General features: G+C 42.2%; 1 protein-coding gene across 1 annotated transcript; it reads left to right on the forward strand.

Annotated features, from left to right (window-relative positions):
* Nucleotides 1-10,949: 10,949 nt before the first annotated feature.
* On the forward strand, nt 10,950-13,730 carry LOC115569923 (uncharacterized). The gene has a single exon (XM_030398156.1). It carries the CDS (start codon nt 11,338-11,340, stop codon nt 12,844-12,846), a length of 1,509 nt encoding a protein of 502 aa, XP_030254016.1. The 5' UTR covers nt 10,950-11,337; the 3' UTR covers nt 12,847-13,730.
* Nucleotides 13,731-14,178: the final 448 nt, after the last annotated feature.

Here is a 14,178-nt window from a genome sequence, read left to right on the forward strand (position 1 = left end):
AGTTTGGGTTTCTTGGTTTGATGTCAGAATTCTGGTAAAGAAGTTCTGGAAAAAGTGCAGAGTTCTGGGAGAAAGTTCAGACTTCTAGGAAAAGGATTTGGATTTCTGGGATTGAAGTGGGAGCTCAGGGTTTAAGTATGGAGTTTAGTGAGAGGGGGTCAGAGGTCGAAAGAAGAAGAAGGGGTTCTGGGAAAAGGGTAAGAATGTTGGGATTGTATTCAGAGTTCTGGTTTTGAGCTTGGAGTTCTGACTTTTCCTCAAAATCCTAATTAGAACTCAGGGTTCTGGGATTAGGGTCTTAATTCTGGGAAGGAGGTCAGAGTTTTTGGATAGAAGTTCTGGAAGAATTGTTTTCCTTTTTTTGTCTTTTTCACTTTGATGATCAGTTTCTAACCAGCAGGTAAACATGTTCTGATGGTATCACCTGTTCATTCAGGTGACTATCAGGCCAAGATGTTTACAGAGGAAGGAGTCGACCTCACGGAGGACCTCAATCATCTCTGACCTGGCACCTTTATCTCTCACTGTGTCAAAAACAAATCGAGCTTGCTCTCTTTTGTTTTGCATCTTGTCCGCTGCCTCCCTCTCCGAATCAATCAGCACCTCTTTCTCAAGCAGTTTGTCCACCAGACGTTTGAGGCCAGGTCCTGATATCCCCTCGATGAAGCTGCTCCGTATGTCCTTCAGAATCTGGTCTGAGCTGCGCTGCACACACTGTTTCTTTAGTCCAGCAGACGGAAGAAAAACCTCTCTTTCCCAAACAATTTGAGAGCTCTTGGTGTCTCTCAGAAGCAGCTTCATGATTGAAATTACAGTTTTTAATGTCACCTGGAATGATGGGATGTAGTTCTCATAGTTGTCACAGTCAAATTCTTCATGTTTCGGTTGAACTAGAACTGAGTCGTCTTCAGGACAAGTGGACAGTGTGTATTCCTGCCCTGGCAGCAGTTTACAGTGTGAGGATGTCTCTATGTAGAGCTCATCTTCAACATGTTCCTTCCTGGTGCGCCGGACATTCCGGAGCACAACATTCCTTGGTAGCATCAAAACACTGAGCACGGATCTGATCTCATTAAGCGGCCTGTAGAACAGCAGAACCAGCGCTCGGACCGGCTCAGGAGGTGAGTCTTCATCTTTGACGTTACCATAACCAGAAAACCCTGAGATGTTGATGATCACATGAGTGTCTGTTATCTTATGAGGGGGTATGAACTCGATGCCCTCATCATTCAGGTGAGCGACTGACAAGAATGGACATCCAGCTGTGGATGGGATCTCACAGTGTGGGAGATGAAGCCGACACACAGACTGCTGCAGACATTTGATGTCAAACAGGGGTCCTGCAGGCTTCTTGTGATGTTGGGCCAGTAGCCTCCTGTCCCAAGAGACAATCCTGTAAACCACGTCCCCTTCTCCCTCCATGTGGAACACCAGGCCCGTCACACTGCACTGGTACAGGCCTGGGCAGGAGCACAGGAACCGGTAGCTTTCATCATCCTCATCAACAGTGATATCAGGTGTAAACTCCTCAAAGCTGCTTTTTAACAGCATGTCAGGTAAGCTCTGTGATGGTCTGAAGGTCTTGTTCTCTGCACAGCTTATTTGACTCAGTGAGGGAACGCTGTGAGAACGAGGCAAACAGCGGGAGCCTCTTTGACTCCAACCAGGATCTGAGGACAGCTGGAGGTGAGGACGGGTCGGCTGGGTGTTTGTGACTGAGGAGCTCACAGCTGGAACAGGAGCCTCCATTTCTTCCAGGACGTCATAGAAATCGCTTGACCGGCTTTCAGGACACTGATACAACCACTCGAATGCATCTGGACATAACAGGGCATGTCCAGAGGAATAAGTAGAACTAGCTGTGAATGGGAGTCTATTACCCTCGTCGAAATCGTCAATGTCCTCATAAATCTGAGCTAAAGAAATACAATCTTCAAAATCAGGTTCAGTAAAAGAACTACCTGTGAGTTCGAGCATTTGACTCTCGACTTCTAAATAGTCATCGTCATCGGGGGGACTCCTGATGCTAGTGTTTCCATCATCAGGGGAAGAAGCAGAACTATCTCCACAAATCCTGGACAGGGCCCTCCTGATCCTGCTGGCTGCTCTGCTGAAACATGATGCTCGTCTTCCTCTTCTTCTAGGTTCCACAGTTGACTCCATGTTGCTGCGATCACATTCAGAGTCAGGCTGAATAATCAGCAGAATCAGGAATCTGCTGAGTTTCTTCTATCTCGTTCTGACTCCCTCTTTCAGCTCCAGATGAACTTTCCTGTCCATCTGTGAGTCTCTTTTGTGTTTCTTCTGCTCCCTGAAATAAAATGATGAACATTCAAAGCTTTCTCACAAATCTTTCAGTTAATTTCTTCAGCAATATACATTTCTGGCCAGATGTTTAACCCCAAATACCACCATGGATAACCCAGTTTACTAGTATACAGAATGTTTCCAGTAAATTAAAATCCACAAGGTTTATAAAAACTATTGGATCTCAAGTTGTGACTTTATAAAATAATCTGAAATGACCTTGAATAAACCAGGAGGAGTTGATCAAATTACAGTTGTTCCTTCACCAGTTCATCATGTCAGCTCATGATTCATTCACCTTCTTTAAGACTAAAAGAACACAGATACTGTAAAATCCAAATATCACATAAATTCTACTAAGTTGAACTTGAATAAATTCTGCACAGATGATCCTGATGTCACTGCATCAGATGCTGCTGAGAAAACAACTGCAGCTTAAAACTACTTCCTCAGAGAGGTTTAATAAATACAACAGAAAGTTTCACATCTCTTTCCACTGACACACACATTCAACAGTTTCACATTTCATAACAATGAATGAATCATGAATGTTAACAGTGTTTTCCTGCCAGCTCAGCTTTTCTCTGCGTGATGTGAATAAACTGAACCTTCCAGACAAATGACTACAAACACAAACACATCTCTGACTGTAGATTTTAGCTGTTAATTAAAATGTTAAAACATCAGTTTTGTGTCTGACTCACCGGCGAGCTGCGCTCGATCAGATCAGTCTGAAGAAAACATCGTGATCATCGTGGTCGGTTTTCAAACCTCTGTGTCCACTGATATCTCCTCTTTTCCTCCTTGATACCTGTTGTCAGTCTTACTCTTGCTGTATTGTTACATTTCCTTGTCACCTGACCGTCACCTTTCCATCCATCCAGGCCGTCTAGTTCATTGTATTTATGTGAACCCAGTATCACACCGGTTCCCTCCGACTCACTGAGCCGTTTTCATGTTTGAGTCACCTTCCTGTTAAAAGAACACGCCTTCATCATGTGGTTACGTTAGTAATGTTAAATATGCAACGTATGAGAAATTACATAGTCTTCCTGTTAGTGGTCAGATGTGCTGTAATGGACAGAGGCAGGAAGAGAGACTGTCACACTGCCTGAGGTGTCACAAGAGCCACAGGAGGGGGCACATCCCCACATGGGAAGATACACAAGTTTAGATAAGATAACATTTGCTGTCCCATCTGTTACATCAAAGTGTCACTATCCTGGGAAGACAGGACACACCCAAATATCAGAGAGTCATTATTCTGTAAAGAAGATGTTTTATGATGTTGTAAATGAAGGTAACCTCCTCTCTGCTTCGTACTTAATGGGCAACAATTCAGAGTTCGGGAGAGAACACTTTTGCCTTCTTCTCCACGCTGCGTGTTATTAAAGAGATCTGATTCATACGCTGAAGTCTGAAATTCTTCGGAGACTTAGCAACTCTCTACCTCACAAAGGAGAATTTCCACTACAAACATCCAGTTAGACTTTCAAAATAAAGGCGCCAATACTATTTGTTTTCTAGTACGTGATGATAATTTGGCTTCAAATAACTTCTTTCTTTAAAACAACAGCACTGGTTATTGTAACGGTCCTGGATTCAGTGGCAGTTCTAGACCAGTTTGTTTAGTTCAGAAATTTTTAATTGGGTAGTAAACTGCTGAGACACTTTATTTCCACCTTTCCCTTCAGTACAAAATCATTGCAAGAAATCTGTCATTGTGTTATTGATGCAGACTTCCTGTCGGGGGGCCACAGGGGGGTCCGGACTCAGAGTTACGGGGGCACTGGCCCCTGTTGGCCCCCCTAGAACCGCCACTGCCCGGATCCCTCGTGTTCTGCTCGTGTTCATGTCCAAAACCTCAGAGACGCAGTTTAATGGATACAGTTCATTTACAAAAGTGGCTTTCAAGGTATGTGAGTCTTTTTATTTTATGCTACTTTAATACATTTACTTTTTAAATTCTAACATTCATTTGATAGCTGCATTTGTTACTTTCTATCAGTAAAGTGTTCAGAATTTATATTTTTTAACGAACTAGTTGTGACAGAGGATGTAAGACAGGTGAAGACTTCTTTTTCTTAGTGAGCACCTGATGGACAAAAACATCAAATGTCCAGTAGATGGAGATATTTTACCAGTTACAGTGCAGATACCAGTACACGAAAACGAAACTAAGAACTCGATGTCAGTGAGGGCCCTCCTCCTCCTCCTCCTCCTCCAGACCTGTCAGTCACCGGCACACCTGAACAACACTAATAAGGAATCTGCGTAAAAGTCCGTCTGCGACCACTGAACAGATCCGATCCACCTGACCGCGGTCCGAACCGACCGGTGAAGAGAACACACAGAACCCAGAGAGACTCCTGAAGACAGTGAGGGACAACACCGTGTGGCATCTGTTACAGGTAAGTGTGAAACACGGAGACCCGGGACAAACTAAAGGCAAAATGGCCTTAAATTAATCAAAAAAGTAAATTTTCTCCCTCCAGTTTGCAGCTCGTTAACATTTACTAGTAAATATGAAGGCTGCCAAATATCTTGTTATGTAACAGTTACAAATGAGTTGTTATCAAAAAGCTCTCCACCTCTCTGGGTGTTGGCCTCAGTGAAGTGGACCTTGGCCCGGGCTTCCATCTTGGAGGACTATTAATCTGTTAAAAGCATAATTCGGCCTCCACCAAGAAATGTTAACCAGGAAATGACATTAAATGGATTTGTCAGAATGTTTTTTTCCCACAGTAATTATCTCCTCTGACCTTATATGAGACACTGATTACATTTCCTTGAATCTCATCTGTTGAAGACAATTTACAAAATGTCTGTCGCCACAACTTTCCAGCACAAGACGCAGTAATGTTAGTGGCAACATGGAGAATGACTGCTAATTTAACTTCCATTTGACAGAAATTCAGGATTGTGACTTTTCCCCCAGAAGTCTGACCCTGTAATCTGATTACCAGAACCTTCAGAGACACAGAGCTTCAGCTGGGTGTATTAGTAAATGTAATGTAATCTTTGGTTAAATGCTGCCAGTCAGAACTTTAATTATTTCACACTTCGGTCCATTATTATTATAAGAAAGTAAAATCACTGCTGAGAAGTATCTGTATAAACATTATGGTGTTTTAAATAAAATAATAATGTCTTAAATCAAATGTCTTTACATGTCAAACATTATTTTTTGTCCTCTTTATAGAGACATTGAAGATGGATTCAGTTCATGACAGTAAGTTTTTGTTTGTTATTCACTACAAAGTCACTGACCTATTTACTAAGTCACACATGCAGTGTGTTTATTACAATGTGCACATTTAACACATTCTCTGTACATCAAGCTCTTGAAACTCTGTCAGACAGCTTATAAAACACAAGTTATGAATTGTTTTTGCAGGTCCTGATTTGAGAATTGTGACTATACAAATGACTGGTTCGGGCAATAGGGCTGCTAACATCATTCTGGGAGTGGAACGTTTCAACAGCATGTTTTCGTCTGGATCACTGATGACCTGTGAAAAAGCTGTGACACGCTGGGGTAACAGACTAATTAGTGTGGTTAACACACCAGGAATCTTGGACATCTGTCGCTCTGACGGAATTGTCAAAAGAGAAAGTCTCAAATTGTCCTGTCCTGGTCCTCATGTGTTCCTTCTGGTCTTAACGATCGGTCAATTCACTGAAGATCAAGACTATATAGAATGCCTGCAAGAGCTGTTTGGTCCAGAAGTTTACCAGTACATGATGGTGCTGTGTATCTATGAAGCTTGTTATGAAGACATGACCATGGATGAGTATTATAAATGTCAGGATTTTCAACGTGTCGTCAACAAATGTGGAAACAGGTTCCACGTTTTGAACAACAGACATCAATTTGTGGATCTGATCCAGAAGATCGATATCATGGTTGCAGAAAACGGGGGGAGGTACTACACAGATAACGAGAAGGTCACTATGAGAGGACTCCGGGACGTCGCGTCCGCCATGGAGAATTTACAAAGAGCTGTAAGCAATGTCAGCGGCATCACATCATACCAGGTGACTTTCAATGTTGATTTGGTTCCGACAGACACCAACAGCTCTCAAATCGATTGGGGAAGAGACAGAGCTGTTTGTCTTCCGACTGCTGAACTACAGAGACTCTGTCTGCAGGACAGCTCAGCCCAGATTCTGTTTGACATACGCAGCAGCTTCATCGAGGGGATATCAGGACCTGTTCTCAAGAGTCTGCTGGACAAACTGTTTGAGAAAAAGGTGCTGACAGATCCTGAGAGGGAGTCAGCGGACGAGATGCAAAACAGAGGAGACAAAGCTCGATTTGTTATCGACACAGTGAGGAGGAAAGGTGAAGCTGCCAGTTCAGAGAAGATTGAGTTCCTCCGTGAGGTCGACCCCTTCCTCTGTGAACATATTGGACTGATCTGAACAGAACCTCCCTGCAGCAGCAACCGCTCTGATTCTCCCCAAAGTCTTTTATTTGTCCTGTTTAAATAAATCAAACTGGATACAGGAAGTTCTCCTCACAATCTTTAACTTAACTTCTTGTGGAATAATTCAAGGATCCATATTTAGGTGTCTGTGATTGACGTTTGAGGCCTTTATCAGACACATTTGTCCGAAGCGACTTACAGTAATTCATACATTCATGTTGGTGGCTGCCGTGCGAGGTGCCGACCAGCACAGCAGGAGCAGTTCGGTGTTCAGTATGTTGCCCAAGGACACTTCGTCATGCAGACCAGGGGAATCGAACCAGCGACCGTCCAATGACAAAACGCAAACTCTACCTGAGCCACAGCCGGCCTTTGATTGTGGGTCACTCATTTTACATGATGTATTCTTAATTCATTGATATTACTTAATAGAAATGTGTTTTCACTTTGACATTATGGAGTTTTGTTTTGGTAATTGTTTTGTTTTACATATTTTTTGTAGATGTTCCATGAATCCAGTTGTGATAATTGTTTCTTTATTCACATTTCATTCTGTAAATATCACTTTATTACCGATGCGGACAGTTTATAAACGTTGAACCTTCAGTATTTACAGATCACTGACGCTTCATATGTTTGTTTTAGCTTAAAGGGGCACTGTGTAGTTCGAAGAAGAGATGCAAACTCAGAGTTTAAATATTTACAGTGTGAATGAGGTAATAATAATAAAAGTGCAGAATTAGAGGAAAATAAGGTCCCAGAACATTGAAAGGTGGCAGGGTCCGCCACATGTAAGCAAAGAAAAACAGTATGAATTGTGATGATTATTCAGTCATGGAAACAAAGAGAGTTTGTTTATTTAGTTTAAGTTTAAAAATATCAGTCAGTGAAGATCTGTCTCTCCTCATTTCTTCCCTGAAACTACAGACTGCTCCTTTAATAATATCCTGATATTGTTTTAAGGAATCTGCCAAACAAAAGGGGAGGAGAGAACTGGACGTCTCAGCATGAGTCTCTTTATGTCACTGTGTCCTCTGTCTAGTTTACAGACTATATTAGCCTCCTACACACAACCTGGACTGTGGCCTTTACATTGACACCTGCTGTCAAATACAATTTTTATTAAATTTTTTATTTTTTACAACTTTTTGTGTGCTATTGTCCTTATTTTAGTTCCAGAAATGTTCTTTTTTTTTCCTATAAATTATATTATGCACATTCTTGTCATTTCCATATTTAAGAAGCAGAGTTTGCACTGATTGTATCGCTGCGCTGTCTTCTTCACATTCTTTTTACTTTTACTATTATATTTCTGTGAGTGATCTGTTTTTTGTGGGGGAAATATGTGTGTGTATAAGCGACTCTACCTCCCTACCTCAAGCCAGAAGCGTTATGGACAGTTTTTAATTGTAGAATCTACTTTGAACCAGATATCTTGAACACAGTCTGTATCACTGTTTTTATGATGTTTATCACCTCATTCTTTGATCAATCACCATTCGCATGTTTGATTTCCGCAATTCTGTTTGTTTATTTTAACTTCATTATATTTTTTTTTCTGTTGCATTTCTTGATAATTACATGATATTATTTTAAGGGCTAAACACAAATCAGAACTTTTACTTATGTGCAGTATTTAACCTGATATCTTGAACACAGTCTGTTTCACTGTTATGATGTTTATCACCTGATTCCTTGATCACTGAGTCTTCGTATGTTTGATTTCAGCACTTCTGTCTGTTTATTTTCTTACATTCTGTGTTTGTTGCTGTCATGAAACAAGATGAGAGGCTTCTGTTTAAAACACTGCTCTGACAAATAAGCACATGTTTCTGATTTTATATCATGTATTATTAGTAATCATGTCCTGCCCATGATGTGATGATTATTATATGTATCTTATTGCGTCAGAGTCACATTAACACATTAACATAATGTATTTGACTTTCAATCAGATTTATAAAAATTTTTTTCAAACGTTAATTGGTTTTATGATCTGTAATACTTCAGCAACACAGACTCATATCGTCCTGCTAATAAAGTTATTTTGAATTTCTAAGGGTCTGTCTACTTCTTGGAGTAGTGAAGTTTCATTCAGGTCTATGGACGTGACTGATTGTCTCCCAGTTATTAGCCTGACCCAATTAATCTCCATGGAAAAGGATCTGGTAGTGTTTAATCATCTTGAGAGCTAACTGCTTTGATTATATCTTTATTTTGTTGGTAATAAGTTTGATTAAATTATAATATTACGCTCTTTGACGTCACAATGACCTCATCACTTTCTCTGGAAGTTGAGTTGGGAAACGGACCGGGACCGTGTGGTTCCGCCCACTTCTCGGAAGTCTGAAGTCCGCCGAGGAAACATGACAGTCACCGGCACACATGAGCAACAGTGGTGGAGGAATCTGTGCGTGGAACAACGAACAGGTCCGATCCAAAGAGGGACTTCAGCTGTCAGAACCGACCGGTGGAGAGAACACACCGAACCCAGAGAGACTCCTGAAAACAGTAAGAGAAAACACACACACACACACACACACACACACACACACACACACACACACAATGAACCAAGCCTAACTTAAAGAGACACACACACTGAGACACACACACTGAGACACATACACAGCTTCAACACACACACACACACACACACACACACACACACACACACACACACAATGAACCAAGCCTAACTTAAAGAGACACACACACTGAGACACATACACAGCTTCAACACACACACACAGACACACACACACACACAGGAAACAGACAGCTGACTGGTCATTCTTAAGTAACATCCACTCTTGAATCACAAAATGTCTTAAAACGAACTTGTTCTTCTAACATTTAGACTCACAGAGTCTGTGAATACACGTGAAAGATTAATGAGCTTTCATCTCTTCTTACGTTGTGTTAAAAAACAGAGGAAGTAACAGCAGAGAAAGTCATTGTACATTTTACCAAATGGCTCCTACAGAAAACAAAACAAAAAAATCACAGTTTGTCAATCAAAAATATAAAACTCACAAAATCACATCATTTTCCTTCTTTCTTTCTTTCTTTCTTTCTTTCTTTCTTTCTTTCCAGTTCCCTGTTTTTGAAAAACAATGAAGCTTCCTGAAGTCTTAACATCACAGATGATTTTGTTGTTAACGCAGTTCACTCGTTTTTAAATATCTAGAACAACTGGCACAATGTTATAATTCTCCATCTGCTGCTTTATTTTAGGTTCTGGGACCAGAAGAAAAACACAAAGCTGTTTTAAAAGTTTCTATTTGAGATCAAGTTGTAAAAAGAAGAGATGGAGCAAACAGAGGGAGCACCTCCTCCTCCTTCTCCTTCTTCTCCTCCTCCTCCTCCTCTTCTCTCTGCTCAGCATGATACAGACTGTGGTGAGGAGGCAGATGACTCACCAGAGACTGAAGAGGAAGAGCTGACGAAAGATGGAGATGAGTCGTTACACAAAAATCAAGGAGGTCAAACTTCAGTCTCAGAAAAACAGACGACTGCAGATGAGAAGTGTTCAGAGGAAGGTGTTCAAGATGAACTGCTGAGACAAGAAGCCAGCGGTTCGTCTCACAGATCTGCCTCCACTTCCTCCTGCCTCGATCTCACGTTAGATCTGAAAGAATACATGGAGCGTCTTAACTCCCAGATTCTACTACAACTACCACAACATGAGCAAACTGTCTCATCTCAGTCCAAAGATCATCAGGGTATCCTTCAACATCTATCATTACCTGGATCATCAGACTTAATTGATCTTGTTAGCTCCAGAGCAATGGACTGTGGGATTGTGGAGGAAAGGGATGAGGCTGCCCTGTCATCAACAGTCCATCATGACCCAGACATAAGACATACTGCATTTTCTGTCTGTCCTTTGAAGCATACCAGGAAAGAGACTGGTGCCTGCCGGGAGTTATTCACCACAGAGCCACAAGTAATGTCCACAGTTATTTCTGACACTGACATCAGTAGGGATCATCCAGGATCCAGCACTGGAGAAAAACAAGAAGAACAAGATCGGGTCAGTGAACCGATTCTTGGAAAACGAATCCTGACGGATCCAATCATGCTCTCAGAAGGAAGTAGCTATAGTAGTTCCAGTTGTCCAAATGATGATGTTCTATGCATGTACGAAGTCTCCCCTGATGGCTCGTTGGCACAGAACTGGAATGTACAAAGGTCAGATAGAGATTTTTTTTTGCCTGGCTCCAGTTCAACCGAAGCACATGCTGACCCTCAAAGCCTTTGTAACCCTCCATCCTCTGTCAACCCGTCTACTGGTCCTCAGTCCATCGTCCCTCCTGATGCAGGCCCTGCACCAGGAGCCAAAAGGCCTTTCCTTGGTTGCAAACTGTCAATTGGTAAAAAAACTAAAGCATATCGTGAAGGAAAAAACAGAGGCAGAATTCAGAAATGCAGCACTAGAAGGAAGACATCTTCCCCTGGTGTTGCTTCTCCCGTTGGATCCTCTGGCTACACATTAGGTCGACCTCCACCGGGTCAGCTCAGAGAAACAGGACTGATAAAGACTCCCTTCACTGCAGCAGATGCTACGACAGAACACAGTCATGATAATATCAGGGAAATGCAGATGCATGCAACAGCTGGTCCATCAGCCCTTCAAGCCTTCCCCAAAGATGGTGATGATTCAGACTCTGCTGAAAAAGAAAGGGTTGAGTCATCTGGTAGCACAGATTATGGATTATCAATGGTACCTAATCTAGAATATGGAGGCGATTTACCTTCTGAGGTTACTCAGTGTCTTCTTGACTCTGTACTATTAAACCAGTTCTCACCTTCTGAGGACACAGATGATGATTGCATCACCTGTAAATACAGCTCTACTGTCTGCACCACAGGCAGGACAGAAAATATGACTGAGCTGTTGTCTGAAAGCACATCAGGAGGTGACAGTGATGCCCTGGAACCAGGCTCCGCTGTTTGTTCTAACTTACCTGACATGCTGTTAAAAAGCAGCTTTGAGGAGTTTACACCTGATATCACTGTTGATGAGGACGATGAAAGCTGCCGGTTCCTGTGCTCCTGCCCAGGCCTGTACCAGTGCAGTGTGACGGGCCTGGTGTTCCACATGGAGGGAGAAGGGGACGTGGTTTACAGGATTGTCTCTTGGGACAGGAGGCTACTGGCCCAACATCACAAGAAGCCTGCAGGACCCCTGTTTGACATCAAATGTCTGCAGCAGTCTGTGTGTCGGCTTCATCTCCCACACTGTGAGATCCCATCCACAGCTGGATGTCCATTCTTGTCAGTCGCTCACCTGAATGATGAGGGCATCGAGTTCATCCCCCCTCATAGGATAACAGAAACTCATGTGATCATCAACATCACAGGATTTTCTTGTTTCGGTAATGTCAAGGATGAAGATTCACCTCCTGAGCTGGTCCGAGCGCTGGTTCTGCTGTTCTACAGGCCTCCAAATGATCAAGATCTTGTATCTCTTCTCAATGTGTTGATGCTACCAGGTAACGTCGTGGTCCGGGATGTGAGGCGCACTCGGAAGAAATTAGTTGGAGAAGAAAAATACATAGAGACATCCTCACGTTGTAAACTGCTGCCAAAGCAGGAATACACACTGTCCACTTGTCCTGAAGACGACTCTGTACTAGTTCAGCCAACAACAGCCGAGTTTGACTGTGACAACTATGACAACTACATCCCATCATTCCAGGTGGATTTAGAGAAAATCCTGAAACATATTAAACTGTTTCTGAGAGACACCAACAAAAACAGTGTCTGGGAGAGACGAGTTTATCTTTCATCAGCTGGACTAACAAAGTCCTGTAGACAGAGCGCTCTGAATCTGCCTTCACACGAGAAGCTGCTTAAGATACGCAGAAGCTTCATCGAGGGGATATCAGGACCTGTTCTCAAGAGTCTGCTGGACAAACTGCTTGAGAAAAAGGTGCTGACTGATTCTGAGAGGGAGTCAGCGGACGAGATGCGAAACAAAAGAGACAAAGCTCGTTTTGTCATCGACATAGTGAGGAGGAAAGGTGAAGCTGCCAGTTCAGAGATGGTCGAGTTCCTCTGTGAGGTCGACCCCTTCCTCTGTGAACATCTTGGGCTGATCTGAAGCTAAATGAACAGGTGATGCAGGCAGAACCTGTCGACCAGGTGTTCAAAACTCATCATGTTGTTTCTGCTTAAAACTGTTTCAGTTTCCCTGACAAGAGAACGACAGAATCTGTATTTGAGTGGTTTTCTTAACCACCAAGGACCTTCTTGCTGTGAGGCAATGGTGCTTACCACTGCACCACCATGCTGCACATTTTGTCAAAGAAACTAAGAAAGAACTGGCTTCGACGTATCTATTATAAATGTGAAAAGACTGTTTCCCAAGTTTAATCAGTTTCCTTGTCTGAGATAGGGGAACTATGAATACATATAGTGATGGTGCGTTCAGACCAAACAGGAGGTGAACTATTTGTGCATCTTGATTGCATAAAAAGTCAACCATAAGATGTGAATAGATGTTATTGTCGCTGACCGTTTGCAGACACCCAGTGCTGTACGATGACATATCTACTCGTACTGAGACAGGAAAAAGTAAGGAGCTACCGTGGAGGGAAATGAACAAGAAAGTCGGGCTACCTGGTAAGTTTTGAAAATACGTCTCAGCACAGCATAGCTCTGATCCATCCGAACTCCATCCAGGGAACAAGCATTTTTTAAAAGTTGTTTGCTTGTCGTCTGGCCCACAGACCTGACCATGAAGACCATGATTTCAGGGTTTTTACAAGATGTCATTATTATGCTGTTTATTCACATCTTTCCTATCCATTTATTGATTCAGATCACAGAGAAATCTGTGTTTACAGATGGATTTAGTCTACGTCTACTTGCTGGTCACAATTTACTGATTTTAACACAACTATTAAGAAACTGCCCCTTGGTGGAACCAGATGGACAGATGTATTTTCTTCGCATTTGGTTTGAATGCACCATGAAGTCAAACAGCCTGGGACCACTATTCAAAATACTTTTATTTTGTATTTGTTGTTTTAGAGAAAAAGCTGAATCTTTGAAAAATGTCCTTGAATGTCGGAATATCTGTGGGGTTTGTCCCCCGTTCTGCTTTAACGACAGCATGCACTCAAGCTGGCATGGACTCTACAAGTGAGTGTTAAGGTCATGTTATCCAAGCATTATTTAACATTTGTTCCACAAAGCTTCTTGTGCTGTCAAAGAACGCTTGACTAATGATGAGGAAATATGGTGGAGGGTAGTCCATGACAGTCATTGGTCTTCAGGTAGCTTGAGGTGTGTTCAGGCTCATTACCCTGCTATATCTTGAAAACGGTCTGTTACACTTCTTATGATGTTTATCTCCTGATTGCTATTGACCACTGACCCTTCACATGTTTGATTTCAGCACTTTTGTCTGTTTACTTTAACTTCATTTTGT

Source organism: Sparus aurata, chromosome 19, assembly GCF_900880675.1.
Source record: "Sparus aurata chromosome 19, fSpaAur1.1, whole genome shotgun sequence".
NCBI classification, from domain to species: Eukaryota; Metazoa; Chordata; class Actinopteri; order Spariformes; family Sparidae; genus Sparus; species Sparus aurata.